The 14,903-nt window shown below is 44.3% G+C and overlaps 1 protein-coding gene across 6 annotated transcripts in view; it reads left to right on the top strand.

The window, feature by feature from the left end:
* abcc3 (ATP-binding cassette, sub-family C (CFTR/MRP), member 3) overlaps nucleotides 1-14,903 on the top strand; it is a 116,400-nt gene that overhangs the window by 24,815 nt on the left and 76,682 nt on the right. For all 6 annotated transcript variants that reach the window (XM_048610739.1, XM_048610740.1, XM_048610744.1 and 3 more), the window contains exon 2: nucleotides 10,998-11,174. In XM_048610739.1, coding sequence (XP_048466696.1) covers nucleotides 10,998-11,174 — 177 coding nt within the window. The remainder of the gene's footprint in view (nucleotides 1-10,997; nucleotides 11,175-14,903) is intronic.

Here is a 14,903-nt window from a genome sequence, read left to right as displayed (position 1 = left end):
CTAACCGGTCTATAATTCCCCATCTTTTGTCTACTTCCCTTTTTAAACAGTGGCGTCACATTTGCTGGTTTCCAATCTGCTGGGACTGTCCCAGAGTCCAGCGAATTTTGGAAAATTACTGCCAGTGCACCTGCTATTTCTCCCGCCATCTCTTTTAGTACCCTGGGATGCATTCCATCAGGGCCAGGGGACTTATCAATCCTTAGCTCCATTAGCTTGCCCAACACTATCTCTTCCGTAATAATGATTGTTTCCAGGTCCTCACCTACCTTCGTCTCTTTGTCAATTACTGGCATGTTATTAGTGTCCTCCACTGAAAACCGATACAAAATACCTGTTCAATGCCTCGGCCATTTCATCATATCCCATAACTAAATTCCCCTTCTCATCCTCTAAAGGGCCAATGTTTACTTTAGCCACTCTTTATCATTTTATATACTTATAGAAATTTTTCCTATCTGTCTTTATATTCTGTGCTAGTTTTTTCTCATGTTCTATCTTACTTTTCCTTATAGCTCTTTTTGTGGCTTTCTGTTGACCTTTAAAGTTTTCCCAATCTTCTAGTTTCATGTTGTTTTTGGCCAGTTTGTATGCCTTCTCTTTCAATTTGATAGCCTCCCTTATTTCTTTAGACACCCATGGCAGATTACCCCTTTTCTTACAGTCCTTCCTTTTCATTGGAATATACTTTTACTGAGCACTTTGAAAGATTGCTTTGAAAGTCCTCCACTGCTCGTCAACTGTCCCACCATAAAATCTTTGTTTCCAGTTTAATTAGAACATAGAACATAGAACATTACAGCGCAGTACAGGCCCTTCGGCCCTCGATGTTGCGCCGACCTGTGAAACCAATCTGAAGCCCATCTAACCTAAACTATTCCATTATCATCCATATGTTTATCCAATGACCATTTAAATGCCCTTAAAGTGGGCGAGTCTACTATTTTTGCAGGCAGGGCATTCCATGCCCTTACAACTCTCTGAGTAAAGAACCTACCTGTGACATCTGTCCTATATCTATCACCCCTCAACTTAAAGCTATGTCCCCTCGTGCTAGCCATCACCATCCGAGGAAAAAGGCTCCCACTGTCCACCCTATCTAATCCTCTGATGATCTTGTATGTCTCTATCAAGTCACCTCTTAACCTTCTTCTCTCTAACGAAAACAGCCTCAAAACCCTCAGCCTTTCCTCATAATTTGCAGCTCAGAAACAGGCCACTATCACAGTAGTTCTGTTACTGGGCTGGTATTCCCAGACTTAGATCAATGACTTCAGACCGCACCGTGATAACTGGGGAATTTAAATTTTAAAAATTAAATAGACCTGGAATTTAAAAAAGAAACTTGTTTCAGTAGTGAGTAGCAAGAATGGCAGATGCTGGAGTCAGAGATAACACAGTGTGGAGCTGGAGGAACACAGCAGGCTAGTCAGCATCAGAGGAGCAGGAAAGTTGATGTTTCGGGTCGGGATCCTTCAGAAAGAAAGAACGTCAACTTTTCTGCTCCTCTGATGCCTCCTGGCCTGCTGTGTCCCTGAAGCTCCACACTGTTGTTTCAGTAATGGTATGCTGAAAGGACCAGATTTTTATTGTCTTTTGGAATAAGACATATTCTGGTTTGCTAATGCTGTTCAATGAAAGAAGTTTGCCACCGAACTCCAACCTGGCCAGTGTGACTCTTAACTGCCATCTGAAATGGCCCGGCAAGCTGCTCATTCGTGAAGGTGAATCGCCTGTCACCTTTCAGGCTGGGCTGTGGGTAATCAGAAGCGTGAGGGTTTGTATAGGCAAGTGGAGTGGGCATTGCAAAGAGCTTCAAAACAATGGTGGAGCCTCTAGTATTTCGATCTTCATTAACATGAGCCTGTTCTGAAGGTTATGTGCCATTGCAATCTCTTGTACCGCTGTTCTGAATATTTCCTCGTGTCGTAGATCAGCTTCCATGTGAACCTCTTTGTTTACAAATATTCAAAGTAGCTGTGCGTGTGAACACTAACTGCTCACAAATGTTCTTTTGACTTCCCTTGTTTTCACTGTTTGGATTGTATTCAATATTGAGCTCAGTTAATAGTTACGAGATTAGTATTTGCCTATCCCAGGTGAATAGGGGCATTGTTTTTATGTAATTCGTTCACTGGTATATTATCAGAAATGAGATGGCGAGGTTGCTGAGTGTGCTTGTGATACTGTGCTTGTGTTTCAGGAGTTCATTTGGAAGCCATTACTAGGCCCTTGCCTTCAGAGAACCATTGGATACTTGCCTACCTTGTGGTGTTTATCCAGGACATCTGGCAGTGAAAGTGCTGTTAAACTGATTTCAGTGTCTGTTTTAAAATGCATTGAAAGAGTCATTGCTGTGTGCATGCTCATTGGGTAAAGGGCCAGTCTTTATCCATGTAACCTGGTCACGTCTCAAACAGTAGACTACCTATGAAGTACATTGGGGAAACGAAGTGTAGATTTGGCGACCGCTTCGCAGAACATCTACGTTCTGTTCGCAAAAAAGACCCTGAACTACCTGTTGCCTGCCACTTCAATGCACCACCCTGCTCCCTGGCCAACATCTGTCTCCGGCTTGCTACAGTGTTCCAGTGAAGCCCAACGCAAGCTGGAGGAACAACACCTCATTTTCTGCTTGGGGACCCTACAGCCCTCTGGACTCCATATTGAGTTCAATAATTTTGGGGCCTAAACTCTCCCATGTCCCAGCCCCCCACCCCACACACCAGGCCTTGTTACCACATAGCCTGCCACTGCACACCCCCTGTTGTTAGTCACTAACAGTCCCCATTAACAACTACTCACCCTCCCAGCCTGATCGTTAGCAACTCCTTCGTCTGTCTAACTGCCTTTCTCTCTCTTTGGGCTCTATCCTATCATTTACTCCCTACCCCACCCACCTCCCTATTTTTTCTGCATATAAACTGACGTTTTCCCAGCCACCATCAGTTCTGAGGAAGAGTCACCGGACCCGAAACGTTAACTCTGTTTTCTCCTCCACAGATGCTGTCAGACCTGCTGAGCTTTTCCAGCAACTTTGTTTTTGTACCTGTGAAGTACTGCTGTTCTTAAAATTCAATCTTGGGATTCAAAAAGTTTATACAAAATGCCATTACAGCACAGATGTCAGGCCATTCTACCCATCTAGATCATTATGGATCTTTTTAGAAAAACAGTCAGTCCTCTTTTACCATCTCATTCTGTAACCCCATAAGTTTATTCTTTTTCTATTATTTGATAAGATCAGAATTTATTGTCCCTAGTTACCCTGACAGACAATGTGGTGATAGTTGATAGCAGTTTGATTTAATTGCGAGGTGTGTACTGGGCCACTTTGAGGGCAGATCAAAGTCAAGCTTGTTGGGGACTGAAGTCACACACAGGCCTGGGCAGGGTAACAATGAAAGATTACTAGAGGGTGTTGCCAAATGGGTTGGGTTTTTAACAGCAATCCACCAGCTGCATGGTTGATAATCAGAAAAAAAACCAATGCTTTTAGTTCAAAATTTGGACTTTGAGCTGAATTTCATATTTCGAGCTGTCTAGGTAGGTGTTGAACTTGTGCTTTCTAATTTCTTGTCAGCTCAGTAACAGATCCACTGCACCACCTTCTTTTTCCTTGTGGTGACGTTGGCTCAAGGATAAATGTCAGCCAGGGCTCAGAACTCTCTGCTGTTTTTAGTACAGCGTGATCATTATCCAATGGCCGTGGGTGTGGGACCTTGAAGCTAGAATCAGGCTCGGGTCTGATCTGAATAAGATACCACAGAAACCAGCCAGTCAGTTGAGGTGATTTGTGCTGATGTGCCACAGTTGTCTTTCCTGCTGTTTTGGACTTGGTTGCTCACTTCAGAGAGATGGTGGAGTGGAACTGGACCCACAATACCATTGGAAAGGGAATTCCAGGATTTTGACCCAGTGACAGTGGAGGAATGGCAGTATATTTCCAAGCCAAGATGGTGACTGGCTTGGAGGGGAACTTAAAGGCAGTGTTGTTCCCATATATCTACTGCTCTTGTTCTTGTAGATGGAAGTAGTCGTGGGTTTGGAAGGTGCTGTCTGAGGATATTTGTATTTCTGCAGTGCATCTTGTAGATAGTGGATACTGCTGCTACTGAGTGTTAGAGGTGGAGGGAGTGAATGCTTGTGGATCTAGTGCCAGTCAAGCAGACTGAAGCTGGTGGATGGTGTCAAGCTTCTTGTGGTGTTGGGGCTGCACTCATCCAGGCAAGTGGGGAGTATTCCATCACACTCCTGACTTGTGCGTTGTAGACGGTGGACAGGAGGTGAGTTCCTTGCAGTATTCTGAGCTTCTAACCTGCTCTTGTAGCCACTGCCGCAAACAAACTGAAGTTGCTGGAAAAGCTAGCAGGTTTGACAGCATCTGTGAAGAAAAAAATCAGTTAACGATTCAGGTCTGGTGACCCTTCCTCAGAACTGATGGTAGCTAGGAAAACTTTGATTTATATGCAGAAGATGGTGAGGGAGCAGGTAAATGGGCAGGTGTTACGCCTTTGCCGGTTGCAGGGGAAGGTGCCGTGGGGCTGTGGGGGGGTGTTGGGAGTGAAGGAAGGGTGGACCAGGGTGTCCCGGAGGAAATGGTCCCTGTTGAAGGTGGACAATGGAGGGGAGAGGAATATGCATCTACTAGCATCTCGCTGGAGGTGGCAGAAAAGGCGTCTGATGATTTTCTGGATGTGGATACTGGTGAAATCTTGGGTAAGGACAAGAGAAACCCTATCGCTGTTGCGGAGTGGAAGAGGGGTGAGGGTGAAAGTGGGAGATGGGTTGGATCCGATTTGAGGGCCCTGCCGATAATGGTGCTGGGGAATCCTCGGTTGAGGAAGGTGGATATTTTGGAGGCTCTCTTGTGAAGTTGGCCTCGTCAGAACTTGTGACAAAAATGAAGGAACTGGGAGAATGGAATGGAGTCTTTACAGGAAGCCGGGTACGAGGATGTATAGTCCAAGTAGCAGTGGGAGTCAGTGGGTTTATATTGGATATTAGCGGCCAGTCTATCCCCAGAAATGGAAACAGATATTGAGGAAGTGAAGGGAGGAGTCCAAGTTAAACCAGGTGTGAGGGTGGGATGGAAATTGGAAGCAAAATTGATGAACTTTACCAATTCCAGCCGAGAGAGGGAAGCAGCACCAATGATATCATCGATATATCTGAGAAAGTTGTAGGTGGGGACCAGAATAGGACTGGAACAAGGAATGTTCCACAAGAGACCGGTATAAATGGAGCCCATGTGGGTACCCATGGCCACCCCTCTGACCTGAAGAAAACAAGGAGTTAAGAAGTTTCAGGGTGAGGACGAGCTTGGCCAAGCGGAGGAGGGTGGTAGTGGATGGTGATGGTTCAGGCCTTTGCTCCAGAAAGAAGCAGAGAGCCCTGAGACCACCCTGATGGGGGATAGATGTGTAAAGAGATTGCACGTCCATGGTAAAGAGTAGGCAGCTGGAGCCTGTAAACTGGAAATTTTGAAATTGGCATAAAGTATTAGAGGAATCACGGGTGTACGTGGGCAGGGACTGGAGCAGGGGAGAGAAGACTGAGTCAGTTGAATTCTGTGGAGCAGGAGCAGGCTGAAACTATGGGTCTGCCTGGACAGTCCTGTTCATGGATTTTCCAGCAATTTCTGTTTTTGTGCCTGATTTACAGTATCCACAGTTCTTTTGGTTTTTATCTTGTAGCCACTGTTTAAATGGTGAGCCCAGTTGAGTTTCTGATCAGTGATAACCCCCAGGATATTGATAGTGGGGCATTCGATGATGGTAACACCATTGAATGCCAGGGGATGGTGGTTAGATTGTCTCTTATTTATGATGGTCATAGCCTGGCATTTGTGTGGTTGGAATGTTACTTGCCACCTAGCAACCCAAGCCTGGATGTTGCATTTGAACATGGACTGCTTCCGTATCTGAGGAGTTGCGAATGGTGCCGAACTTGTGCAATCGTCGGTGAATATCCCCACTTCTGGCCTTCTGCTAGAGGGAAGGTCATTGAATCAGCTGAAGATGGTTGGGCCTAGGACACTACCCTGAGGGAACTCCTGCAGAGATGTCCTGGAGCTGAGATGACTGACCTCCAACAACCACGACCATCTTCCTATGTGTCAGACTTTACCACTGATACCCATTGATTCTGTGTTTGATCCAAAACTATAATGAGGTCAGGAGCAGTGTGGTCCTGGCAAAACCCAAACTGTGTGTCACTGAGCAGGTTATTGCTGAGCAGGTTATTGCTGAGCAGGTGCTGCTTGATAGCACTGTTGATGACACCTTCCATCACTTTACTGATGATTGAGAATAGACTAATGGGGTGGTAATTGGCCGAGTTGGATTTGTCCTGCTTTTTATGTACAGGACACACTTAGGCAATTTTCCACATTGTCCGGTAGATACCAGTGTTGTAACTGTACTGGAACAGCTTGGCTAGGGGAGCGGCAAGTTCTGGAGCACAAGTCTCCAGAACTGTTGCTGGAATGTTGTCAGGGCCCATAGTCTTTGCTGCATCCAGTGTCTCTAACCACTTCTTGATTTCATATGGAGTGAATTGAATTGAATTGAAGACAGATTGGTCCCCAGCATTTATGATACCACTGGAGGAGGCTGAGATGGATCATCCACTCAGCACTTCTGGCTGAAGATAACTGCAGAAGCTTCAGCCTTCTGTTTTAGAGATAGCAAGAGCTACAGATGCTGGAGTCAGAGTCAATACAGTGTGGAGCTGGATGAACACAGCAGGTCAGGCAGCATCAGAAGAGCAGGAAAGCCAACGCTTCAGGTCAGGACTCTTCTTCAGGACATCTGCTGCCAGACCTGCTGTGTTCCTGCAGCTCCACACTGTACAGCCTTATCTTTTACACTGTGCTGGGCACTTCCATCATTGAGGATGGGGATATTTGTGGAGCCGATTCCTCCAATGAGTTTTTTTAATTGTCCACCACCATTCACGACTGGATGTGGAAGCACTGCAGAGCTTAGATCTGATCTGTTGGTTGTGGGATCGCTTAGCGCTGTCTATCACTTGCTGCTTTCAGTGTTTGGCATGCAAGTAGTCCTGTTTGGTGGCTTCACCAGGTTGACCCCTCATCTTCAGCTATGCCTAGTGCTGCTTCTGGCTTGATGGTAATGGTTGAGCGGGGGAAATGCTGGGCCATGAGGTTACAGATTGTGCTGGAGTGCAATTCTGCTGCTGTAGATGGCCCACAGTGCCTCATGGATGCCCGGTCTTGAGTTGCCAGATCTGTTCGAAGTCTGTCCCGTTTAGCATGGTGATAGTGCCACATTACTTGATGGAGAGTATTTTCAATGTGAATGTGGGACTTCATCTCCATGGACTGTGTGGTGGTCACTCTTACTGATGCTGCCCTGCTCAGATACATCTGCAGCTGGCAGATGAATAAGGATGAGGTCAAGTATGTTTTTCCCTCTTGTTGGTTTCTTCACCACCTGCTGCAGACCCAGTCTAGCAGCTGTGTCATTTAGGAGCTGATCAGCTCGATCTGTAGTACTGCTGCCGAGCCACTCTTGGATGTTGAAATCCCCCACCCGGAGTACGTTTTGTACCCTTGCCATCCTCAGTGCTTCCTCTGTGGAGGAGTGTTGATTCATCAGCTGAGGAAGGATGGTGCATGATAATCAGCAGGAGGTTTCCTTGCCAATGTTTAACCTGAAGCCATGAGACTTCATAGGGTCCAGAGTCCATGTTGAGGATTTCCAGGGCAACTCCCTCCCAACTATATACCACTGTACCGCAACCTCTGCCAGACCTGACCTGTCAGTGGGACAGGACATGTCCAGGGATGGTGATGGTGGTGTCTGAGACATTATCTGTAAGGTATAATTCCATGCGTATGACTGTCAGGCTGTTGCTTAACTAGTCTGTGAGACAGCTCTCACAATTTTGGCACAGGCTCCCAGATGTTAGTGAGGAGGACTTTGCAGGGTCTTAGTTGGATAATTAATGCAAATAACTGTTGGTGAGACTCGGGCCTTATCTGGATTGTGCAGAATTGCCAAGGAAATATCAAGTATTGTGAATTTGTATGTAATAACAGCCAGCAGCTGCTGGAAACAGTGGGTCAGGTAGATTCTGCGGAAAATGAAATCAATTTTTCTATTAATCAATCTGGAGCATTCCAGGTGTCTATTCCTAGCTCCAGTCTGTTATGTATTGCATTATCTACTAGATACATATGGTTTGATTTGATTTATTATTGCCACATGTACCTAGGTATGGGGAAAAGTTTTTTTTGTTTTGTGTGCAATATGGGCAGATTACCCCATTCAAAGTGCATTAGGATAATAGAACAGAGCAAGGAATACAATGTTATGGCTGCAGAGAAGGTGCACAGAGCAAGATCAACATTAAAATTAAAATTTGAGGCCCATTCAGAAGTGTAATAACAGCGGGAAGAAGCTGTTCTTGAATCTTTTTGCACGTATATTCCAATTTTTGTGTCTTTTGCCCAATGAGAGGTGGATGTGAATATAACTGGGATGGGAGTGGTCTTTTGATTATGTTGGTTTCAAGGCAGTGGGAAGTGTAGATGAAGTCAATGGATGGACTGTTGGTTTGCATGATGGACTTGGTTCTGTAGGAATCTAGACATAACTGTTTCTCACTAATAGTAAATATTAGACAGCTATTTTGAGAGTTTGTTGTGATGCTGGAACAGAAAGCGGAGTGTGAATATTTTCTATTTTGGCTATGAAGGTTTTGCTGTTTGACTGCGGAATGCCAGTTGTTGGCTCTAGTTTATCTTTCAATTTTCACATGTATTTCTGTAAGTGAATACCACTCTCCGGTGCTATCTTAGAATTTAATATTTAGAATAAAAAACAAAAGCTGAATTTAAAAACAGACAAAAGGAACTGTCCAGATCGCCCTCTTCACCGCTGCCATGAGTCTTGAGCCAGACGTCCCCCAATGCTGCCTGCACTGGACCCACCATCACAGTGGTGCTGTCACAGTTGTGCCCGTTGCCGATGCCACTGTCTAGAGTCCTGTCCCTCGCCACTGTCTGCACTGGACGCGCCAGTGTTGAAGTTGCCACGCTCTGACACCATCGCTCGCCACTGGGCCCACTTCACTGACGCCACTGCCATCTTGGAATCAATTGAAGTATCAGAGTCAACATACTTCCTGAAAAAAAGAGTGTAACCCTTTGAACCAGCACTGGCATCAACGCCTCCATTGGTGCCAGTGCTGCCACCACCTTGAGTCCTGTGCTGGGCCCAGGATTGTCCAAGTCGCCAAGCTCCAGTGCCATCTCTTGCCACTGATCCCAAATTTGCTGGTTTCTCCGTAGCCAAGCTCTCCAAGGGCAGAAGGTAAGAACTGTGGTGAAAAGTAGAAAGGTAGGAAGAAAAAGTAAAATGGACAGAAGAAAGCAGCGGACGAGAAGGAGCCTGAACACTGCTACTCCACTGTTACCATCTCGGATTAGCATTGTTTCAGTATGTGTCTGATCCTGTTTTAGGGGATCAAGTGAATCCACAGTTAATATCTACCACTTGTGTCCTACCAGCCTTCCCGCTGCCTGAGGCAGCCAGTTTCCTATAGTCCAGATAGTGCCTTCTTCTCCTTTTACAGTAAATCCAATTTATTTATGAAGCATGTTTTTAGCAGCAGAAAATGTCCCAAGCTACTTCACGGGAGCATTTGGGAGATGATGGCCTCGTCGTATTATTGTTGGATTACTAATCTGGAGATCTGGCTAATATTTTGGGGACCTGGGTGCAAATCATGCCAGTGCAAATGGTGAAAATCTGGGATTAAGAATCTAATAATGAGCACAAAACTATTGTCAATTGTTGGAAAAACTCATTTGGTTCCTTAATGTACTTTAGGGAAGGAAATCTGCTACCCTTGCCTGGTCTGACCTGCAGGTGACTCCAGACACACAGCAATGTGGCTGACTCTCAACTACCCGCTGGGCAAATTAGGAATGGGCAATAAGTGGTGGCCTGGCCAGTGATATCCCTGCCCCGTGAACAAATAAGAAAAAAGGTCAAAGATTTTGACACCAGCAACATGAGATACTTAGAGGTAGCCAATGGTTTGTCAAAGAAGTTTGTTTTAAGGAGCTTCTTTATTATATTTAATGATGTAAAACCAAATGGAAAGAACCTAAGGGGAGGACGTGGAGAAGCTGCCAAGAGATATAGCCAGATTGAGTACAAAGGTGGCAGATTGGCTGTAATGTGGGCAAGTATGAGGATATTCAAATAACTTATTTGCTTTTTCTTCAAAGAAAGAGGAATAAAGATGTCTTGCTATTGTTGTACAGTTTTTTTAGTGATGCCACATCTGGAGAATGGCAATGTTGGTCTTTGTTTTGCTAGGAAGGATATTCTTGCAGTGGTTGTTCACCGGATTGGATCCCTGGGATGTAAGGACTGTTCTATCAGAAATTGAGTAAACTAAATTCCAGAGGGAATAAATTTCAGAGTTGATGAACATACAAGATTCTGATGGTATATGGTTGGTAGGTGCTAAGAGATTGTTCCCACTGATCAGGGAGTCTAAAAACAAAGCAAAGTCTCAGGATAAGGGGCTGATCTCTCGGCACTGAGGTAAGAGATCCCTTTGCTTAGAGGATTGCAAATCTTTGGAATTCTCTCCTTTTTTTTAAGAGGTTTGTGGATGCTCCATCATTGAATACATTTTAAGGCTAGGAGAGAAAAACAATCTCAGGGAATTGAGGGATGTGGGCAGTGGGAGAAAATGGTGGAATTGAAGCCCAAAAGGCCAAGATGGTATTGAATGGTGAAACAGGCTATAGTCTACTAGCTGCTCCTATGTTTTCTGATCCTGTGTGTTTTTAAAGCGATGCAGAGAGGTTTTCAGGGAATTTTGGGGTCTACCCAACTGGTCCACCAGTTAGACAATTAAAATCCAGGATGTACAAGATGCCAGACTGTAGAGTTCCTGTGTCTCTCCCATGCTGACTTCTTTCTGTTCTGTTACTCCCTTCTCTGTTACAGGATCATAATATTACAATAAACACAGACAATCCAGATCTGACAGCATGTTTTCAGAAGACGATCCTGGTTTGGATTCCATGTGTGTACTTGTGGGTGATCTTCCCTCTTTACTTCCTGTATCTCCGACAGAGCAATCGAGGTTACATCAGGGTCACCTTGCTCAACAGGATCAAAACAGTAGGTGTATCATTCATGAGAACCCAAGATTTCTTGCTGCCAATTCTTTTTTTCTTTTCTCAGATCTAGTAGGAGTTGTACAAAGTCGATGGATAAAGATAACCCTGTGCTACTTCATTCCAAGTGACAGTTGTCTCTGACTAAAAACCAAAAGAACTGCAGATGCTGTAAATCAGGAACAAAAGTGGAAGTTGCTGGAAAAGCTTAGCAGGTCTGGCAGCATCTGTGAAGAAAAAAATATCCGTTATCGTTTTGGGTCCGGTGACCTTCCCCCCCGAAACGATAACTGATTTTTTGTTTTCTTCACAGATGCTGCCAGACCTGCTGAGCTTTTCCAGCAGCTTCCATTTTGTGACAATTGTCTCTTCCTGGTGCAGAGACACCTTTCACCAACTTGGAGGAACTGAACTGTGGAAAAGCTGAATTTGACAATTTGGTCCGTTTGGTACATTAACAGTCTAAACTGAAACCTTTAATTGATGTACAGGTGTTTGGTTCCATATAAAGGGAGCTTTGCTCTGTACTGAATCCCTTGTAATTTTCAAGTGTCTTCATTTCTTGCAGACACTGGATTTGAGGTCCCTCCCTAACGAGCACAAAAAGGCATACAAAATAACTGTGGCGAGATGTAAATTAAAGCTTAATCGGGGTTTACAACCCCTCTGTCTAATAACCCAATTGAGTAAATAACAACTGGCTGATTCATTCTCCATGATTCATTTTCCAGGCATTTTGGCTTCTAGAAGCCAACCTAGCAATGATAGTTCTGATCTGCCTTGTCCATTTTGCTGTCTTGCTATGTAAACTACTGCATTCCAATTATTTAACTAAGTGTGTAAATAAAATGTCTGCATCTCTGAATTCATTTAAAACCTGTATTCACCTGATTGGTGATTGGAAACACCAGGGAATGGTGGTGCTTGATGTGGGTTTGTTAGCACTGAGGAGAGGATGAAAGGGACAATTAGAAAAGGAAACAAATGGAAAATAAAATAATCAAGTGACTGTTAGTGCTATTGGCATTGCATGATATGCCAATATTTGTCAATCTGCTCTGTGTGCCAGAAGGAAGCAGCCCTGATAATTGGTAAATTATCTTGTATTTCAAAGATCTCGTGTGCACCTTTTTGTTGAGAGAATGAGTAAATCATTAATACACAAAAATACAAAATAGCTTCTGTGCAAGTGTAGCATTTGGTTTAACTTGCTGGCAACAGTTACTATTTATATTTTACTACCTTTATGTTCTTTTTCTGCCTAAAGCAACCTATAAGGATCCAAAAAGTTAGAAACAGACCCTTTTTAGTCCAATTTGTCCATGCTGACCAGATATCCTAAATTAATCTAGTCCCATTTGCCAGCATTTGGCCCATATCCCTTTGAACCCTTCCTATTCATATACCCATCCAGATGCATCGTAAGTGTTGTAATTGTACCAGCTTCCTCCACTTCCCTTGGCAGCTCATTCCATACACACACCACTCTCTGCATGAAAAAGTTGCCCCTTAGGTCCCTTTTATATCTTTCCCCTCTCACCTTAAACCTATGCCCTCCAGTTTTGGACTCCCCTACCCTGGGGAAAAGACCTTGGCTATTCACCCTATCCATGCCCCTCATGATTTTATAAACCTCTATAAGGTCACCCCTCATCTTCTGACACACCAGGGAAAATAGCCCCAGCCTATTCAGTCTCGCCCTATAGCTCAAACTCTCCAACCCTGGCAACATTCTTGTAAATCTTTTCTGAACTCTCTCTAGTTTAGCAGGGAGACCAGAATCGATGAAATGTAAAATTACTTGTCATGTAAACAAATGTTGTCCAAACCACAAGCTGATTTTTTTAAAAATTGAGGTATTTAAACTCCTTAATATCCACACGCACAGGGAATGGAATTACATGAATGTCCTGGTTGCAGCCAGGACTGCTCAAGTACAGTTGGTGAGGTTTGGTCTGAAGCGGGGAGAGGCAACAAAACGGTCAGTTCCCGGAGAGAGGAGTCCTAATCCCAATTAGAGAATTCTTATGTAATGGGACTTCACATTCTTTCATAGGTGGCTTTTGCTGATTAGGCCACCATTTGGTGCCTATCACTGCCTGCTAGGTGGTGGACAAATAGGCTTCAACCATAGTAATCTGCCTGTTTTTGGTACTGTCACTCATGGTGCACTGTTAGGAAAATAATTCCTGGGTTTAATCTTGTAGTAATGAAGGTGGTCACATTTCAGTAATTGTCTGCATGTCTTAACAGGGGCGGGTGACAAAGATGCCCCTGTAGGAAAATAGTCACCATTCTACCTGAACTCGAAAGAAAGCGGCACAATTCTACTCTCAGAATTGCTGTAGAGATTAATTCCTTCCAGGGTTTAGTTTTCCTTTTGTTCACCATTTATGATGGTGATCGGAATCTGTGCAGTTAAAAGTTTTTGTAAATTTAGTGCAATGGACCAAAAATTGGAAACTAACACTCGGCTGTTCCTTCACAAATAATAGTAAGTAGGTCTACCCAACCAATTTTCGAACTTAAAAATCATATTCGGACTGCAAGCACTGTCAATTTAAGTCTAGATAGGACTTCTGATGGATACGACAGTCAGATAGAACTGATATTTGGTGGGGAGGTAGCCTGTTACAAGTAGTCAATTTTGTGCACATAACTAAAAAGATGATCCTCCTTCAATCCAACGTATTGAGCATACCTCCTGTTTACAACCCTTTGCATTGATTTTAGGTACAGGTGTTCATTCCACTTCTGCCTGGGGCATCTATGCCACCTTCTGCAGGAAAAGCTTTTCCAGAGTCTGAGCCATCAACACAATGTCAACTGTACAGTTCTCCTAAATGTCAGTTATCTATGATGATCAACACATCTGCATGGCCACTGAAACAATTTGCAACCTTTGAATGAATCTACTTCTCTTGTTCCAGTTGTGTGCGTTTTTCCCTATAAAATCCGTTCAAGGTTATCAGCTGGTTCATTGGGTAGCACTTCTGAGTCAGAAGATTGTGGGTTTAAGTCCCAGTCTGCATTTGAGCACATAATCAATGCTGACATTCCTGATTGTGCACACTCCTTCAGTACTGCCAAATGAAGATGCTGTCTTGCAGATGAGATGTTAGGCTGTGGTCATCTGACTGTTCAGGGAAAATAGGAGCCAATTGCCCCCTCAAACCTGTCCTCCAACTCCATTATATCTACTGCAGGTACATCTCTTTGGGCTTTCTCCTTGTAAAACTATCACTGGGAGTTTGAATCTGGCCACTTCACTTCCAGCGAGTGCCTAATCAGCACAGTCAGCAAGCGCATTGACCTTCCCAGGGCTGGTACCTGTGATCTTAGCCAGTTGAAGACCAGTAGTTGTCCAGAGGCAGCTTTAGGATGTTCCCAGTTTCAGACCTGTATCCTCCTCTGCTTTCACCCAGTGGGATGTGGCCTTCAAGGAGGCAGCATTAGGCAAACAGTGTCCATGTGGATTCCTCAGTAACACCTATTGCAGCCTTTCAAATCTGACACAATAGGGTTTGTGTCTGAGGCACCAGTAACTTAGAAACACGTCCTTTCTATTATCAGAGATAGTAGGAACTGCAGATGCTGGAGAATCCGAGACAACAAGGTGCAGGGCTGGATGAACACAGCAGGCCAAGCAGCATCATAGGAGCAGAGAGGCTGACGTTTCGGGCCTCGACCCTTCATCAGAAAAGGGGGAGGGGAAGGGGGTTTTGAAATAAAT

The sequence above is a fragment of the Rhincodon typus genome, chromosome 23 (assembly GCF_021869965.1).
Source record: "Rhincodon typus isolate 14 chromosome 23, sRhiTyp1.1, whole genome shotgun sequence".
Classification (NCBI taxonomy): Eukaryota; Metazoa; Chordata; class Chondrichthyes; order Orectolobiformes; family Rhincodontidae; genus Rhincodon; species Rhincodon typus.
Note: the sequence above shows the minus strand (reverse complement) of the source record. Positions and strands in the feature narration are given on the sequence as shown.